Source organism: Camelus dromedarius, chromosome 14 (genome assembly GCF_036321535.1).
Source record: "Camelus dromedarius isolate mCamDro1 chromosome 14, mCamDro1.pat, whole genome shotgun sequence".
Lineage (NCBI taxonomy): Eukaryota > Metazoa > Chordata > Mammalia > Artiodactyla > Camelidae > Camelus > Camelus dromedarius.
The window spans coordinates 60,571,437-60,585,394 of NC_087449.1; the positions used below are offsets into that span (position 1 = coordinate 60,571,437).

General features: G+C 57.2%; 1 protein-coding gene across 3 annotated transcripts in view; it reads right to left on the minus strand.

The window, feature by feature from the left end:
* Nucleotides 1–13,958, minus strand: part of PLEKHM2 (pleckstrin homology and RUN domain containing M2) — a 34,523-nt gene that overhangs the window by 3,969 nt on the left and 16,596 nt on the right. For 2 of the 3 annotated variants that reach the window (XR_010383968.1, XM_031464123.2), the window contains exons 2-14: nucleotides 11,652–11,758; nucleotides 11,150–11,259; nucleotides 10,478–10,577; nucleotides 9,862–9,949; nucleotides 8,883–9,069; nucleotides 7,404–7,463; nucleotides 4,168–4,393; nucleotides 2,209–3,060; nucleotides 1,855–1,924; nucleotides 1,610–1,700; nucleotides 1,206–1,270; nucleotides 752–840; nucleotides 27–159 (exon numbers count right to left, since the gene is read on the minus strand). Coding sequence is in view for 2 of the 3 variants with exons in the window: in XM_031464123.2 (XP_031319983.2) it covers nucleotides 27–159; nucleotides 752–840; nucleotides 1,206–1,270; nucleotides 1,610–1,700; nucleotides 1,855–1,924; nucleotides 2,209–3,060; nucleotides 4,168–4,393; nucleotides 7,404–7,463; nucleotides 8,883–9,069; nucleotides 9,862–9,949; nucleotides 10,478–10,577; nucleotides 11,150–11,259; nucleotides 11,652–11,758 (2,178 nt within the window). In the remaining variant the exon portion in view is untranslated. The remainder of the gene's footprint in view (nucleotides 1–26; nucleotides 160–751; nucleotides 841–1,205; nucleotides 1,271–1,609; nucleotides 1,701–1,854; nucleotides 1,925–2,208; nucleotides 3,061–4,167; nucleotides 4,394–7,403; nucleotides 7,464–8,882; nucleotides 9,070–9,861; nucleotides 9,950–10,477; nucleotides 10,578–11,149; nucleotides 11,260–11,651; nucleotides 11,759–13,958) is intronic. The other variant, XM_064494035.1, reaches the window with a different exon arrangement.

Consider the following 13,958-nt stretch of genomic DNA (forward strand, 5'->3'; position numbering starts at 1 on the left):
CCGCCCCCACATCCCCGGGTTCCTACCTCACACTTAGATTCCTGGGCCACAAATTTGGCCAGTGCCAGCTTCTCCATAGTGGCATCAGTCAGGATGCTGGGGTAGGGTGGTTCCCGACAGCCCTTGATCATTGCTGACTTCAAAGAAGCCAAGAAGAACCTGCACAGGGAGTGGGGTTTGCTGTCAGAGGTCTGGGGCCCCCACCCCTCAAATGGACCCAGCTTAGTCCCAAAGGCTTCTGGCCTGGAGGGGTCACAGAATCCTGGGGGAGGGACCTGGCTGGAACCAAAGCCCAGGGTGGCGGGTGGGGCAGTGATATGGTAGCAGCACACGGTCATCAAATGGTGACCTGGGAAAGGCCTGACCCTTCCCAGTGGCCAAAGGGCCTTGGGTTTTGAACACAAGGGAGGACTGGACAAAATGATGCATCAGGACTTGTACAAAGACATGCTCTCAGGACACACAGTTTTCGTACAGAAGATGTGGGGCCCGTGTGGCCCCAAAGCAGGGCCTGCGCTCTCCTTCCTTTGGGGAGACTCCTGCCAGCCCCCTTTCTCTCTGTGGGCCACGCAGTTGGTCACCTCCCTGCTCCTCTGCTTGGACTGCAGGCTCCAGGGGGAACTTACCTCTGTTTTCTTCTTTGTGTCCCACTTCCCACCCTTCACCCCCGGGGTCGGGGAGGCCGGGCACTGCCAGGCCCGTGGGAGACACTGATTCTCTAGGCCTGCGGACAGCAGGGCTTGTCACTCACTCGGCCAGTGCCACGTCCGCTGTGTCCAGCAGAAACTGCTTCCTGCGGTTGGTGCACACCAGCTTCACCGTCTGCTGGTCGAGGCCCACCTGCCAGAAACCACACCCCGACATGCACATGGGGCTTGGCCGCGGCTGCCAGATGGGGCAGCTGTGGCCAGACTGAGAGCCGGCTGGGGAGGGAGGGGGTGACTCTGGGGTCACCATGAGGTAAAGCTCTCAGGGGCCTGGGCCCTGGCACAAGTTAGGAAGGGATGCTCAGACAAACAGCGGGGGAAGAGGCAGCCTTGAGCTTGGTTCCCATCCCTGGCACCATGTACCGCAGCTGCTGTGGGATAAGAGCTGGCTCCAACCTCGGGGCTGAGGCAGGAGACATGCCCGGCCCTGCAGCTCTGGGTGGGCGGCCCGAGGGGCCCTGCCCTACAGGACACACCAACCGCAGAGCCTGAACTTACCGACACATAGTCAAGTTCATTGTAAGAAACAGCCTCTTCCACCAGGTATGGCTTCTCTGTGGCCCCTGAGGGAGGAAACCCCAATGCCCATTACCCCCGCTGGCCTCTGTGCCCTCCCCCTGCCCCACTCTCTAGAACCTGGCCCCCTCTCTCGGTCAGGACCCGTCCTGGCCCTGTGATCTGAAATGACGGGGTCGGAGAATGACACGGGGTGCTCACGGAGGGGCCCCCAGGCCTACGTCCTGGGGATGCTGGAAATGCTGGCAGCCCCTTCCGTGGGGAGCATTTTCATCACCACGTGCCAGGCAGCTGAGAGACACCCGGGGTGAGGGGGCACGGGGAGCAGGGGGTGGAAAGTCAGTCCCATCCTCCACGTGCCCTGGCCTAGCCCGGGCGGCAGGCACCTTTCCGGAGCAGGTAGACGTAGCAGTCTGTGAGCAGCACGTACAGCAGCTGCAGGTTGCCCTCCATGTGCCCCGTGCTCATCCGGATCATCTGAGGGGCCGAAGCACACCGAGGTCAGGCACTGCGGCCCCGCCCCAGCCCTGAGCGCACGCACGCTTCCCCTTCTGAACGCCAGCCGAGCGGGCCAGTCCTGCCTCCCCCCGCCGTGTGGGCTGCTGCTCGTCCTTGAGACCCTGGGACTTACTTTGAAGAGCTGCTCCTCGTTTTCCCGAAACACATGGATCATCAGCAGGAGTAGGTGGTTGTTGTCTACTCTGTGAGAGGGACAAGCATGGGGAGGGCGAGGTGTGAGGCCAGGGCGGGCGGGAGAGGCCATACAGGCACACGGAGACGATACACGCGCAGAGGTGATGCAGGCACCCAGAGGCAGCGCAGTGGCAGTGCCCTGGCCCCTGCCAGGAGTCTCAGTGAGGGAGGGGAGGACCACAGCCCTTCCGACCTCCCAGCCCACGCTTAGTTTATTTGGAGGGCGAGGCCCAACGTCCCCTGATCAAGGACAGGGGTGTCTCACGCAGATGGCATAGACAGACGTGCTCACCTGAACTCTGCCGAGTGGGTCATCTCAGAAGGGCTCCCCTGTCCCTCATCCACCCCAGAGTCCTCGGCGCTGCTCAGACAGGGGCTAGGCTGGTCTCGCTTGAGCCGGCAAAGAGCCTCCTGGGTCCCAGGCTCTGGCTCTGGCTCCGGCTCCGGCCCCTCACCAACCAGGGGCAACTGGGTCTCTGGGCCCTGGGTCTCTGGCTCCCGAGCCTCCCCTGGGGTGTCCTCTAGGGGCCGAGGCGCCTGTCCCGCTCCTCCTCCTCCTCCCTCTTCTTCTTGGCCAGCAGCCGCAGGGCCACCAGGAACATGCAGCGGTTGGCCAGGCCCTGCAGGGTCATGGTTGCCGCCACCTGATGCAACAGTACTTGGACTCTCGACGGTAAAGCGGTAGAAGTCCATCGGGGCTGGAAGCCCCTCACTAAAGTCGCAAAATGGCGGCCTCTCCGGGGTGTCCCCGGAAGAGCCGGTCCGAAAGGACTGGTTGGGGGGCTCGACGTGGGAGCACCAGGTGCTGGGGTCCAGCTGCCCGTTGAGCTGGTTGATGACCTTACTCAGGGGCTGCCCCAAGCACTCCATGGAGGTGTCCTTCATTTCGGGGATAAGCAAGCCCACCTGGCCGGGCTCTGAGGGCTCGCTGCCCTCGGCGGCGCTGCTGGGCCCCTCTCCCTCCTCCAGGGGCAACGCAAGGGCAGTGTCCGGTGAGCCGCGCCCAGGGCCTGGGCTGCTGACAAGGCTGTCACCATTCCCTCGCCTGGCACACGTGTGTTGGGCAGAGGCCGGGTGAAGGGGACTTGCTTCCTCATCCGATCTGGGTTTCTTCTTCTTGCCAAGCTTCTTCTTCTTGGTGACCCTGGACAGCAGAGATGGGGAGAGGCTTAAGTCTGAGCACCACAGTACCGAGGGAAACGAGACTGGCTGGCTCAAAAGAGGTGATCCTGGGCAAGGGACCTTCAGGGGGCCCGGGCAGCACTGGGTGCGAGGCCCTGGGCCAGAGGCTGACAGCGCTCAGGCTCCGAGCTACCTCCCAGTGCCAGCAGAGGTGGGGACCCGCCGAGGGAGGCACAGACGGCAGCAGACAGAGGAATCCCCGCGCAGGTCCTGTGAGCGCCAGCTGACGGCACACCTGGGCGAGCTGTGCTCCTGGCCATAGTTGGTCAGACCAGTGGCCCCCCTACTCAGCTTCCCCTTAGGATGTGGGCAGTGGACCCTGAGCTGACATCTCACATCCCAGGTATCACTGTGGATAATCAAAAGACTCAAAGTCGTTTGAGCTCAAACTCCTGGCTCCTTGGTCCCAAGCTGGCTGGAGGGGGCCTGGCTAAGCTATCCTGGGTCTGAACCACTCAAGCTGCTCTGGACTCAAATAAGCCTGTGGGAGCAGGACTGCTGGTTCCAGTCACTGGGGAGCAATTCCCCGGGCCTTGGGCTGGCAAGCCTCTGGGAGGTTTGACACACACATCTTATTCAGTGCACACAGACTCGAGAGCTGGAGCCAGGGGAGGTCAGGGAGCCGCGGCGGCTCTGGGCCAAGAGTACCCTAACTTGTCGTCCACCTCCTCCTTCCCTTCCACATCGCTGTCAATATGACAAAGAGGCTCCTCTTTCCATGAGCCATGCTGAACTCCAGTTAGTACAAAGCTCAGAAATTATGCACTAATGTCCAAGAACTCCCTTGGAAAGAAGTCCTATCTGAGGTGCTTTCTGGATGACAGGACAGATGCCCCAGCAGCCTGGGCATGGCCCTGGAAGCCAGTCACCTCCAGGCTCTGGCCTCAATTCCTCTTGATCAAAGAACCACCAAGGAGAGGAGAGGTACTTAGTCCCCAGGAAGATGCCCAGATGCCCTCGGGATTAGGGGGAGGCCCTAGTTTACAGGGACTAAAAGTGATGCTAGGAATGGACAGGACGGACACCAGGATGCCCACTCAATTTCTCTTGGGACCCCTCCCCCGCTGACCTGATGACCTCGAGCTCTGTGCAGTCTGGCAGGTCTAGGATGTGGGACTCCCCCTTCTCCTGAGACGTGGCGTGCACAGGGGTGGTGTCGGAGGAGGACACGGTCTCTGCCTGGTCCTCATTGAAGGGGTTGTGGCGCTGGGTGGGACTCTTGGTGGAAGCCTTGCTGCTGGTTGGGTCCGAGGCAGTGGAGCGGGGGCCACTGACCGTGTCTGTGAGGTCTCCATCTGGGAGAACAGGGAACAGGAGACAGCCCGTCGGACACCACCTGGGAACCCCAGGCCCCCAAAGCATGCCTTATCTCAGGAGGGAGGCAGGTGAGTTCTTCCCAGGGAAATCTGGCCTGGGTGGCTCTGTTTGAGGAGTAGAAGCCCCAGGCCAAAGGACACGGAATCTGTGCTGTGAGAGCAACGTGGGGGGATGCCAGCACCCCCACCCCTGGGAGCCCTCGAGAGCTCATAACAATTTGGCCGAGTTTGAGTTAAGAGCCCCAGTGTTAAGCAACCTACAGGCTTAAGCCCCTCAAGGATGGTGACCTCAGTGCCTCAAAAGATGGGCTGCATACCTCTCAGGCTCACCTTAGAGCCTCCGTCAGGGACTGCCAGAGCGGACCCGGCAGCCGTTTTGGCAGCCCACGCCCCTGGCAGGGCTGAGATACCCAAAGTCCTCTGAAGGGTCCCCCACAGTGGCAGATACAAAGGAAGGAAGGAAGGGAGAAGAGAACCAGGAGAAAATGAAGGGTGCCGAGGCTGAGGACAGGACAGGGAGTCCAAGGGTGAGGAGCAGGGGCAGGGGCGGAAAGAAGGACTCAGAGCACAGTGGAGAGACTGAGATGCAGAGGGAAGGAGGAAGGTGTGCAGAGTGGCTGCTCCCCACCAGACACTTCGTGGGTCCTTCTTCCCCGACGACCCCCAGGCACCCTTTCAAGGTGGGTGCTGAGAACTGCATTTCGTCCAGACCTCAGCTTGTCTCCCGGTCCTCCCTGGGTACGCTCTCACCCGTGGCTCCACTGCGGGGATGATGCAGCCCCTCCACAGAGGAGCTGGTTTACCGGCTCCCCCCCGCCCCCAACTGTCCATCCCAAGTCACTGGAACGGGACACAGAGAGGAGGGAGCGTCAGCAGGAAAAGCACATGGGGCATTTATCCAGTGGCAGACAGGAGGCCGCCCAAGCTGGCGGAATAGCCTGGGTGACAGTTAATGGCGAAGGACACAGGATGCTCACGCTCCATTTGCCAGCCCACACACATCTTGCTGGCCGTTACTTGCCCAGAGAAGACGTGGAAAACATGCTTCCCACCCTCAGCCTCACCTAGAAGGGCCCAACCTGCTGCCAGCTTCTTAGTGGGGCTTGGAAACCTCTGGGCAGCTGTCTGCTGACATAGCACATCATCAAAAGTACGTTGTCTTTTCATATAAGGACTAAGGAGGAGGCTAAAAGCAACTGCCAGTTCTGCTGGAAAAACACTAGATACACGAGATTTTCTTCTCATGTCCAGGGACCCCAGAGCCCTGGTTCTCAGATGTAGAAAACCCTGCCCTTCAGTCTGAGAGAAGGCCCCTGCAAAGCCCACGTGTTCCTGTTCCAGCCCCTGAGATGTGCAGTTGCTCAGGGGAGGAGTCCCAAGAGGTAAGGGAGCAGACCATCCACGGTGGGGCCGGGACACCCGCCAGTTCTGTGAATGAGCCAAGGTCTGTGGAAAGGCCACCCCAGTCCCCACCTCAGGGTCCAGAGCTTGGAGCTGCTCCCAAGTCCTGCTTTCTTCTGGGTCTAAGGAGGGGACAGAGCCTCCCCAGGTGAGCTGCCAGGGTGGGCTCAGGGGCCCTTCTGTGCTTGAGGAATTCAGGAAAGCAGCAGCTCGCTGCGGGGACAAATCTCATCCCGACAGAAGCCCAGCCCCGCCCGAGCAAGCAGTGCCACTGGGCCGTTAGTTCTCAGGCCCCAGGGAGCTCTGAAGGGCTGCAGGGGAGGGTCAGGCCCCACTGGTCAGGTGACTGCAACAGGCAGGAAGGAGCCAGGGCAGGAGGGGTTAGTTGTTAGAATTAGAGGGGAAAATCGACGTCCAGCATGTGCGCTGCCAGAAGAGAGGCTGAGAGGACAAATGAGGTCAGGATGGAATTCTGGATTTCAAGCTAATGTTAACTGAAAACGGGAGACTTTCCAATCCTACTCTCTTGGCCAGATGAGTTTATTTTTCCCACTGCCCCATTTGTTTCCCTCAAATTTAGGCTACTTCATACTCATGTAACTTGGGAAAAGATCACCTGTCATCCATTACTCATGGATGACGGCTCTAAAGACGAGGCGGCCAGCTCCGAGCAGCGGTGAGAACTGCCAGCCGCTCAGCTCAGGGTGAGCACCTCCTCCTTCAGAGGCGGGGCCGCGCCCCCACCCTGGGCAGAAGTGCCCTCAGGGCAAGGGGCTCTTTAATAAAGGGGGCGAGGTCTGGTTATGGCCTCAGATTTAAGGAGGGAGTATTCACCGTCTCAGAAACACGTCCCATGCTTGGAGTAATCATGGGAATAGCCTTATGAATTTTCTCAAGCCCAGAACGGGCGTCATCAGCAGAAAAATGCCCGAGCACTGCTGCCGCCTAGTGGACAGGGTGGGAAGGTTGACAGATTTTATTTTAATCTGCCTTAAAACTTCAAAGAGAATCTCCCCATAGGAAGTTTCAGCTCTGCCGGGGCAATTTCCCTCGTTTGGACCTCTACCTCTTTCAAAGATACCCGAGAGGAAGCCAATAAGAATGGACTGGAGGAATCAAGTCCTCTGCCTTTGTTTCCTGATGCTTCAGACACAGGAGTGCATCTGACCTAAAGGAGCTTACCACCTGCGTGTTCAAGGGCAGCGTTTTCCAGAACAAGCCTCTACTTGCTGGGTCAGGCCACCAGTGCCCTGAAAGCTGGCGGCCCCCTAGGCACATCTGGTGCATCACCTGGCACTGGAATCAGGAAGAGTGATCCGTGTGTCCCCGAAACACAGTCACTTATGACTCCACAAGGCCACTGCATAAAGGCAGGAGTCCTGCACTGGGAGAAGGGATTAGCCTGGGACTAAAGGTCAAGTTCTCCTACTGCAGAATTCCATCTATCAGAATACCAGAACACCAAACTTGGCTTTGTTATGATCATTGACATTATTATAAATAATGAGCCGATTCTGAATCATGCAGCAAGCTTGGTATGGAAATGTTGCAAAACAGGAAAAGAGGGTAACAGCGGACTCTGTCCCACCTTCCCAGTCTGTGCTGGGTACAGACGGCACTGCTGGAAACACATCTCCAAAATCATAATCTATAAAAACGAGGGACAAAACTGAAGATTAGAAACACAGGCAGTGGAAGGACAGGGAGGTGGGGGCAACAGGGTGGGAGACATTGGGAAAAAAACAAGAGAGGAAAAATCAGACTTTCTACATTTTATCCGACAACCTCAGGGGAACTTATTAGGACCCCAAGTGCTTCTGAGCTCGGGCACTGGCCCAGTAGCCTCTCACCCGCTACAAAGACTTGAGGGCAATCCGTTCCAACCCCAGAAGAACATGGCTCCCCGAGACCTAAGCTCGGTTCCCGTCCCTTGCTTTCCTTCCCTCCGCGCACCCAGCAGCTGAGATGAGGTGGGCTCAAGGGGACACCTCCATCCATGGGCAGTCTGGCTGCTCCTCAAGGCCCATCTCTCTAACTCCTCTGAGGCAGCCCTTGAGCCCAACCCGAGGAGACTGAGCCACCGACTCCCACTCGCACAAGGAGCAGTGCAAGTCTTGCCAACAGCAAGTCTGAATGTGACTGCCTCCTCTCTGGGTCATGTGGCCACAGCACAGGCAGAAATAAAGAAGGAAGAAGGTCAAGGTCTCAATGCTGATGGCATTCTAGGGAGCCCCTGGGGCTGAACTTGTGCTCAGACCCCCTTCCCTGGAGGTGAGGTGGGGTGCAGGAGACGAACAGCTCTGGCTTCCCACATAGGATGAAGGTGGGGATACAGCCAATTTTGTTTTGTTTGTTTTTCCCCCAACAGAGGCACTGGGGATTGAGCCCAGGATCTTGTGCACGCCGAGCACGCATGCTACTACTGAGCGTTCCCCAAGGAAACAGCTAGTTTTATAAATGAACACGGAGGCCCAAGGTTTGGAAGAAACCAGGCTGTTCCAACCAGTTGTTGGACCAAGACAACAAAATGACTGACAGATGCGATGATGTTCTTCTTCGGTCTTTGATGCAATGGATGTGATCACCCTTAACATGCTGGCAAGTGCAGGAGGGACTCAGAAATCGACGGACCCGTGGGAAAAGGGGGCAAGTCTTCTTCTAAACTTTGGACCCATTCTCCTTCCAGGGGTTGCTTAGCCACTTTCTGCCTAGAGTCAAGGGTAGGACAGCCCCTCAAAGCAGACAGCATTCACTCTGGCAACGTCAAGGAGAATTTCCAGGTTGCCCTGCTGATCACCCCCGACCTCAGAGAACTGCCCTGGGCATGTGGCGACAACCTTCCAGAAAAGGGTCTAACATTCATAAGATCTCATTTTGGCAAATCAGTTTTTGGGCCACCACAGGGACTCTGAGGAAATGAAGGTCTGGAAAAGGACCAGCCCCATTTAATTTCAAATTTCCACCACGGACCAGAACAAGCTAAGAAAGGTGTCCCCCGAGTCAGGCCTCCGTGGTCCAGAGTCAGCTTCGTGGCAGAGGCTGGGCTCCCTTCTGCCTGGGCACTCACCCTCACTAGATGGGGCGATGGCACTGTCGTCCCACTCCAGGGTGGTGGAGGTGACAGAGTTGAAGGAGTTGAGGGAGAGGCTATCTGAGCCATGGACTGAGCTGGGGAGGCGGTCTTCAAAGTCCAGCAGGTACTGGGGTTTGTAGTAGTCGGGCATGTAGGGGGCCAAGTCTAAGTAGGGGGCGTCCTGCGGAGAGAGTGGAAGAGGCAGGTTTGGGTGGTGGGATGCCTAGGTGGGCCCCAAAACAGGGCCTTCCTTGGGTCTGCCTTCACACCCTCCCAGGCTGGTTTTAGTGTGGAAATCAATGTCCTTAAGGTACTCAATCCAGAAATAAGCTGCTAAAAAGAGTAATGCCTGTGGCTCGCAAGGCTGTGGACTCGGGGTCAGCCGCGACGACAGAACCCAGCTGGGCCGTCTGACTCCCACGACCTCGTGTACTATCAGAGTCCCTCGTTTTCTCCAGCTTCCACTACTTTTCATTCACCAAGTTCCTTTCTCAGCCTGTGCTGCTGGGGTCGGGACCTGGGACCCAGTGAGGGCGGGACAGCCGCACAGAGCTGGACAAGCCCGAGTCCAGAGGGCACCCGGGAGCCTCGGCAGCTCTCCCCGGGCCGGAGCGAGGCAGCGAGCTGAGAGGTTCCAGGATCGCGGGAGGCACAGGGACGAATTTGCCTTGTCTCTCAAAGACTCATGTCCTGAACGTGAAGGAGAACACGCCAGTGCTAAGATCCTCCAGGCCATGCGGCTTTTCTCCCAAGCGGGACAGAGAGGCAGGAAGCAGTCCCCCGAACCAGGAATTCTGGCCACGAGAGAATCACCTCAATTCCACTCAATCCCACTGGGCAGACCCTGAGCTGTTCCCTCACCTGGACAAACAGGACACCGCTCAGGCTCAGTCACACCCAACAGGCTGGCCGAGCAGGGCCCACCCTGCCCACTCCTCTGCCCCCACAAGCAGCGAGGGCCGTGGTGTCTCACCAGGTCCAGGTCAAAACGAATGAACTCCAGCCCGGACACCAAGGTCAGGAAGAGGGTCAGGTGGTCATGGCTGCAGACCAGGGCATTCCTGCAAGACACGAGAAGGGACGATGGTGGTTCTGGCCCTGGTTACCAGTGGCGCCTCACCCTAACCCTAACTCCAACAAACCAGCTGTGCTGACATGTGACATGTGACATCCCTGCTCGCTGGAGGGCACCCAGCTTGTTGCAGCCTTCACCCACCCCCTTCCAGCACTCTCCGGCTGGGTTTGGAGCCACACGGCACTTCTTCAGATATGGGGCCTGCAGCAGCCCTCGGCAGCCGCTATAAATGGTCTGTTCCTGCAGCAACCCCAGCAAAGGCTGGGCGCTCTGGTCAGACCTGCGGCCCGGGTGGAGGAGCAGGCAAAGGCCAGTCAAGCACCAGATGCTCACAGGAGCCTGGCTGGAACCCAGCTGTCACAGGCAAGGCTCCACTGGCTCTCTGGCCGTCACCAACGTGTGCTCAGCATGTGCTGCCAGGCTAGGCCTCTGAGGTGGCACCGCGTGGCGTCTGCAGGGGACACGGCTCGGGGGAGCTCGGGAGCTGCGTGAGACGGGCCGTCGGGACACTCACTTGACGTAGTACTTGTGCAGCAGACCCAGGTTCTCCTGGAACAGCCGCAGGTAGCTCTCTAGGGAGTTCTCATTGAGGGCCAGGTACAGCCAGGCCCGGCCTGCAAACAGAGGGAGGGAGGAACTGGGAGGAAGGCCTGGCGGGTGCTGGCTTTCCTCGGCCCAGCTAGGGCAGAAAGGAAAGGAAGAGTGGCTGGAGGGGAGCAAGCAACCCAACAGTCTTCTCTCTCCTTGGGGTACCCCTGAAATCTTGATTTTTCCCTGTCAGACTCCAGCCTGCAGCTGGCCAGGAAACTCGGGCGAACAGGGCAGATTGCAAACTTCAAACAGGTTGAAAAATGCAAGGATTCTGCACTGATCCTGCAGACTGACACTGATCCCACTGAGGGAGGGAAGCGAGACCTGTCCTCATGTGCTCGGGCTGGGATTCGACAGGAGCCCTGCTCTCAGCATCTCACTCTCCTTCATCACATCCATGATGCTCCAGCCAACTGTCACATGCAGGGAGAAGAGAGGCCTCGCAGAGGGCGCTGGCATTTTGACAACCCTCCACCACTGGACACCGTGAGGCAATTGGCCTCCCAGACTGACCCCGAGGCCATACCTGAGCCCTGAGCTACCCACAGGGAGGGTGGGGCTGGTCCCGTCCCCGCGTCAACCTGGTACTACTCACTGCGCCCCAGGTTGGTGGCCACATGCTGCAGCACCTCGATCTGTCTGACGGCCTCTCTCCGGGTGAAATGCACCACGAGCACCCAGTAGCCAGATGAGAGGTCTTGCAGTCTGAGGAAACAGGACAGGAGCTGCTATGGCCTCGACGGGGCCAGCCGGGGACGCTGCAGTCAGTTGGTCCACCAGCCTCTGTGTCAGTAGTGAGCTCAAAGCTGAAAGCAATGGATTCCCAGCGGGACCCACAGGCAACCACCAGGACTTCACACCACCATTTCATCTGTTGCTAATCCTTTCCCCAATCATTCATGCCTGCTCAGAGACGATTTACTGGGATAACCTCAGGCAGCCTGCGGGCCACTTAAGTGAGACAAATCTCCTTCCGCCAAGGGAAGGAAGAAATAAAAGGCAGACAAGGCTAGGGGCTTCTCCCTGGAGGTTACTCATGGCCTCAGCAGTGCCCTGTCGTGCAGCACAGTCTTCTCCAGAAATCACCTCCACCTTACCCATAGAGCAGGGCGTGGTCCAAGTGCTCACACAGACGCTGCAGGACCTTGTCATGGTTCCGGATGGCAGGGGTCTCATCCTCACATGCTGCAAAGTAGCTCTGCAACTGGAAGGAAAAAAAGTCCTCTCCAGATCAGAGACGGGTAAAGAGGAGTTCTGGAATCAGGAAGGCAGCTGAGAAAACCGGTCAGAGGATACATCCACGTTGACTGATAGACAATCTGCCCCAAACTGCCTGCACCAGCTGCTTATCCTGCACTGCAGGCTCCGGAGGGCACAGGCAGCCTCCTTAGAGCCTGGTCCCCAAGAGGCACTCGGGAAGTGCTCAGCATGACGACAGCTTGATGCTGGCGAGGGAGTCGCGGCCACAGGTACGTCTCAGGTATGTCATCAGCCTGCTTCGAGCCAGGGCCACCAAGCTCTATACAACTCTGAGGGCACTACCTGTAGTGTCATGTGCACAAATGAACCCTCAGTGCCCAGTGTGAGTCCCCTGTCCCTGGAGCTGTGCCGCACGGTGGCCCCGCTTAGAGCTGCTCCCCTGTACAGACCAAGGGCTGCTGGACGTGGGCACCTGCTCCAACCACCTTCTTGCCAGAGTGTGACATGGGACACTGGGTTTACCTGAGGAACTTGACAAGGCTAGATATGGATCCAGGCTCATGTCAAGCCCACCAAGGACACTGTTCCCAGGTTGGACTGATAGCAGGAGCTTTGGCCAGCAGGCGAGGTGAACGGCCACGCTGAGCAAACCCCAGCAGGCGGGTGAAGGCGAGGCCGGCTCTCTCAGCTCAGCTAAAGCTAAGACAGCCCGGGCACCTGGACTGAGTTCCCTGCTACGCAGAGGCAGGTAAAGCCCCATGAGAAAAGGCTTTCCAACTGCGTTTCAGCCACACTCTGGTCTGCTGCTGCCCTTCTCACGGCCAGAAGAGGGGAAGGACACGCAAAAAGGAACGCTCATCCCAGACACCCGGCTTAGGTTTAAGCTCCTGGTGTTGGACAAACATGTTCTCAAGTGTCAGAGCAGTGGCAGAGACAGTGGCAGCAGCAAGACACATCAACCACACCAACAAGCATGCGCTCCTGGCGGGACGCCAACCATTCAGCCCCCGCAAACAAAAATAGCCTCTCTTCTCTGTGGCCCAGAGAAAGCCCAGCAGCCCTGCTGGCCGGAGACAGGCCTCGGTCCTGCAGGGTCTGCCCCCCACCCCCGCAAGAGGAAGGCAAAACAGAGCCCCAGGAGGAGAGGTTTCCAGAACTGAGAGCAGTAAGTCTGCGACAACTGCGAAACTCCCTCTCAGCAGTGGCCGAAGGTGTGCCTGCATGTGTTAGCTCTGAGAACCACAACATTGGTGTCCTGCCACTCCCCCCACTTTTAATGTCAAATTCCAAGTAAATCTGAGATCAGAGTCTTAGATGTTAGAACTGGAAGGATCTTTAGAGATCTAGTGCAACTCCCTTATTAAAAAAGCAAAGGCTTATTTACTTTCTAGATTATAAAGCAGCTACACCCACCATAATGCTTGAAAAACATGGAAAAGTTTAAATTTTCATTTATTTATTTTAAAACAAAGAAGGTTAGTCAGGCCAGCAAAGGTCCTTACTGTGATTTTCAGCTAAGTGAGGGTGCCATGGTGGAATTCAGACTCCTTTTCCAGGTCAAGATGCCTTAAAATATATACATTCTGACAGCAGTATTTGCTCACCATTAATGTGTAAGCAACATGGAAGTGTGTATAAACCCAAAGCCCTCCTCTCCTCTGCTCCCCGCCGTCTACAGCTTGTGTGTGTGTATCCTCCCAACTCGTTTCCTGCATATATAGACTAAAAAGAAAAGAAAAAGTGAAATGGGATCATGCTGTATTTGTTCTGAAACTTGCTTTTTCCTAACAATATGTCACATACGTATTTCCATATCATTACACACAGATCCACTCCATTTTTCTTTGTTTTACAGCCAAGTATATTCTAACATACTCTGTGCCATGCTTTAACCACTGTTGGATACAGCTACTGTCTCCACTTCTTTGCTATTACACGTCATATTGCAACCAACGTCCGTGGATCCCCGTGTGGGTATTTCTGTACCCACAGAACACTGTATGGAGTGGAACCACGGAGCTGAAGAACGTGCATATTTTCAGCGTGGCTGGGCCTTGCCGTTTGCCCTTTTAAAACGCTGGATCCATTGACACTCCCATCCTGCTGGCCAATACTGGATCTAATTAGTCTAACTTTTGGCCAGTCCAGTTGGTGAACAATAGTACCTAATTGTTTTACACTGTACTTGTCTGATCACTCATGCG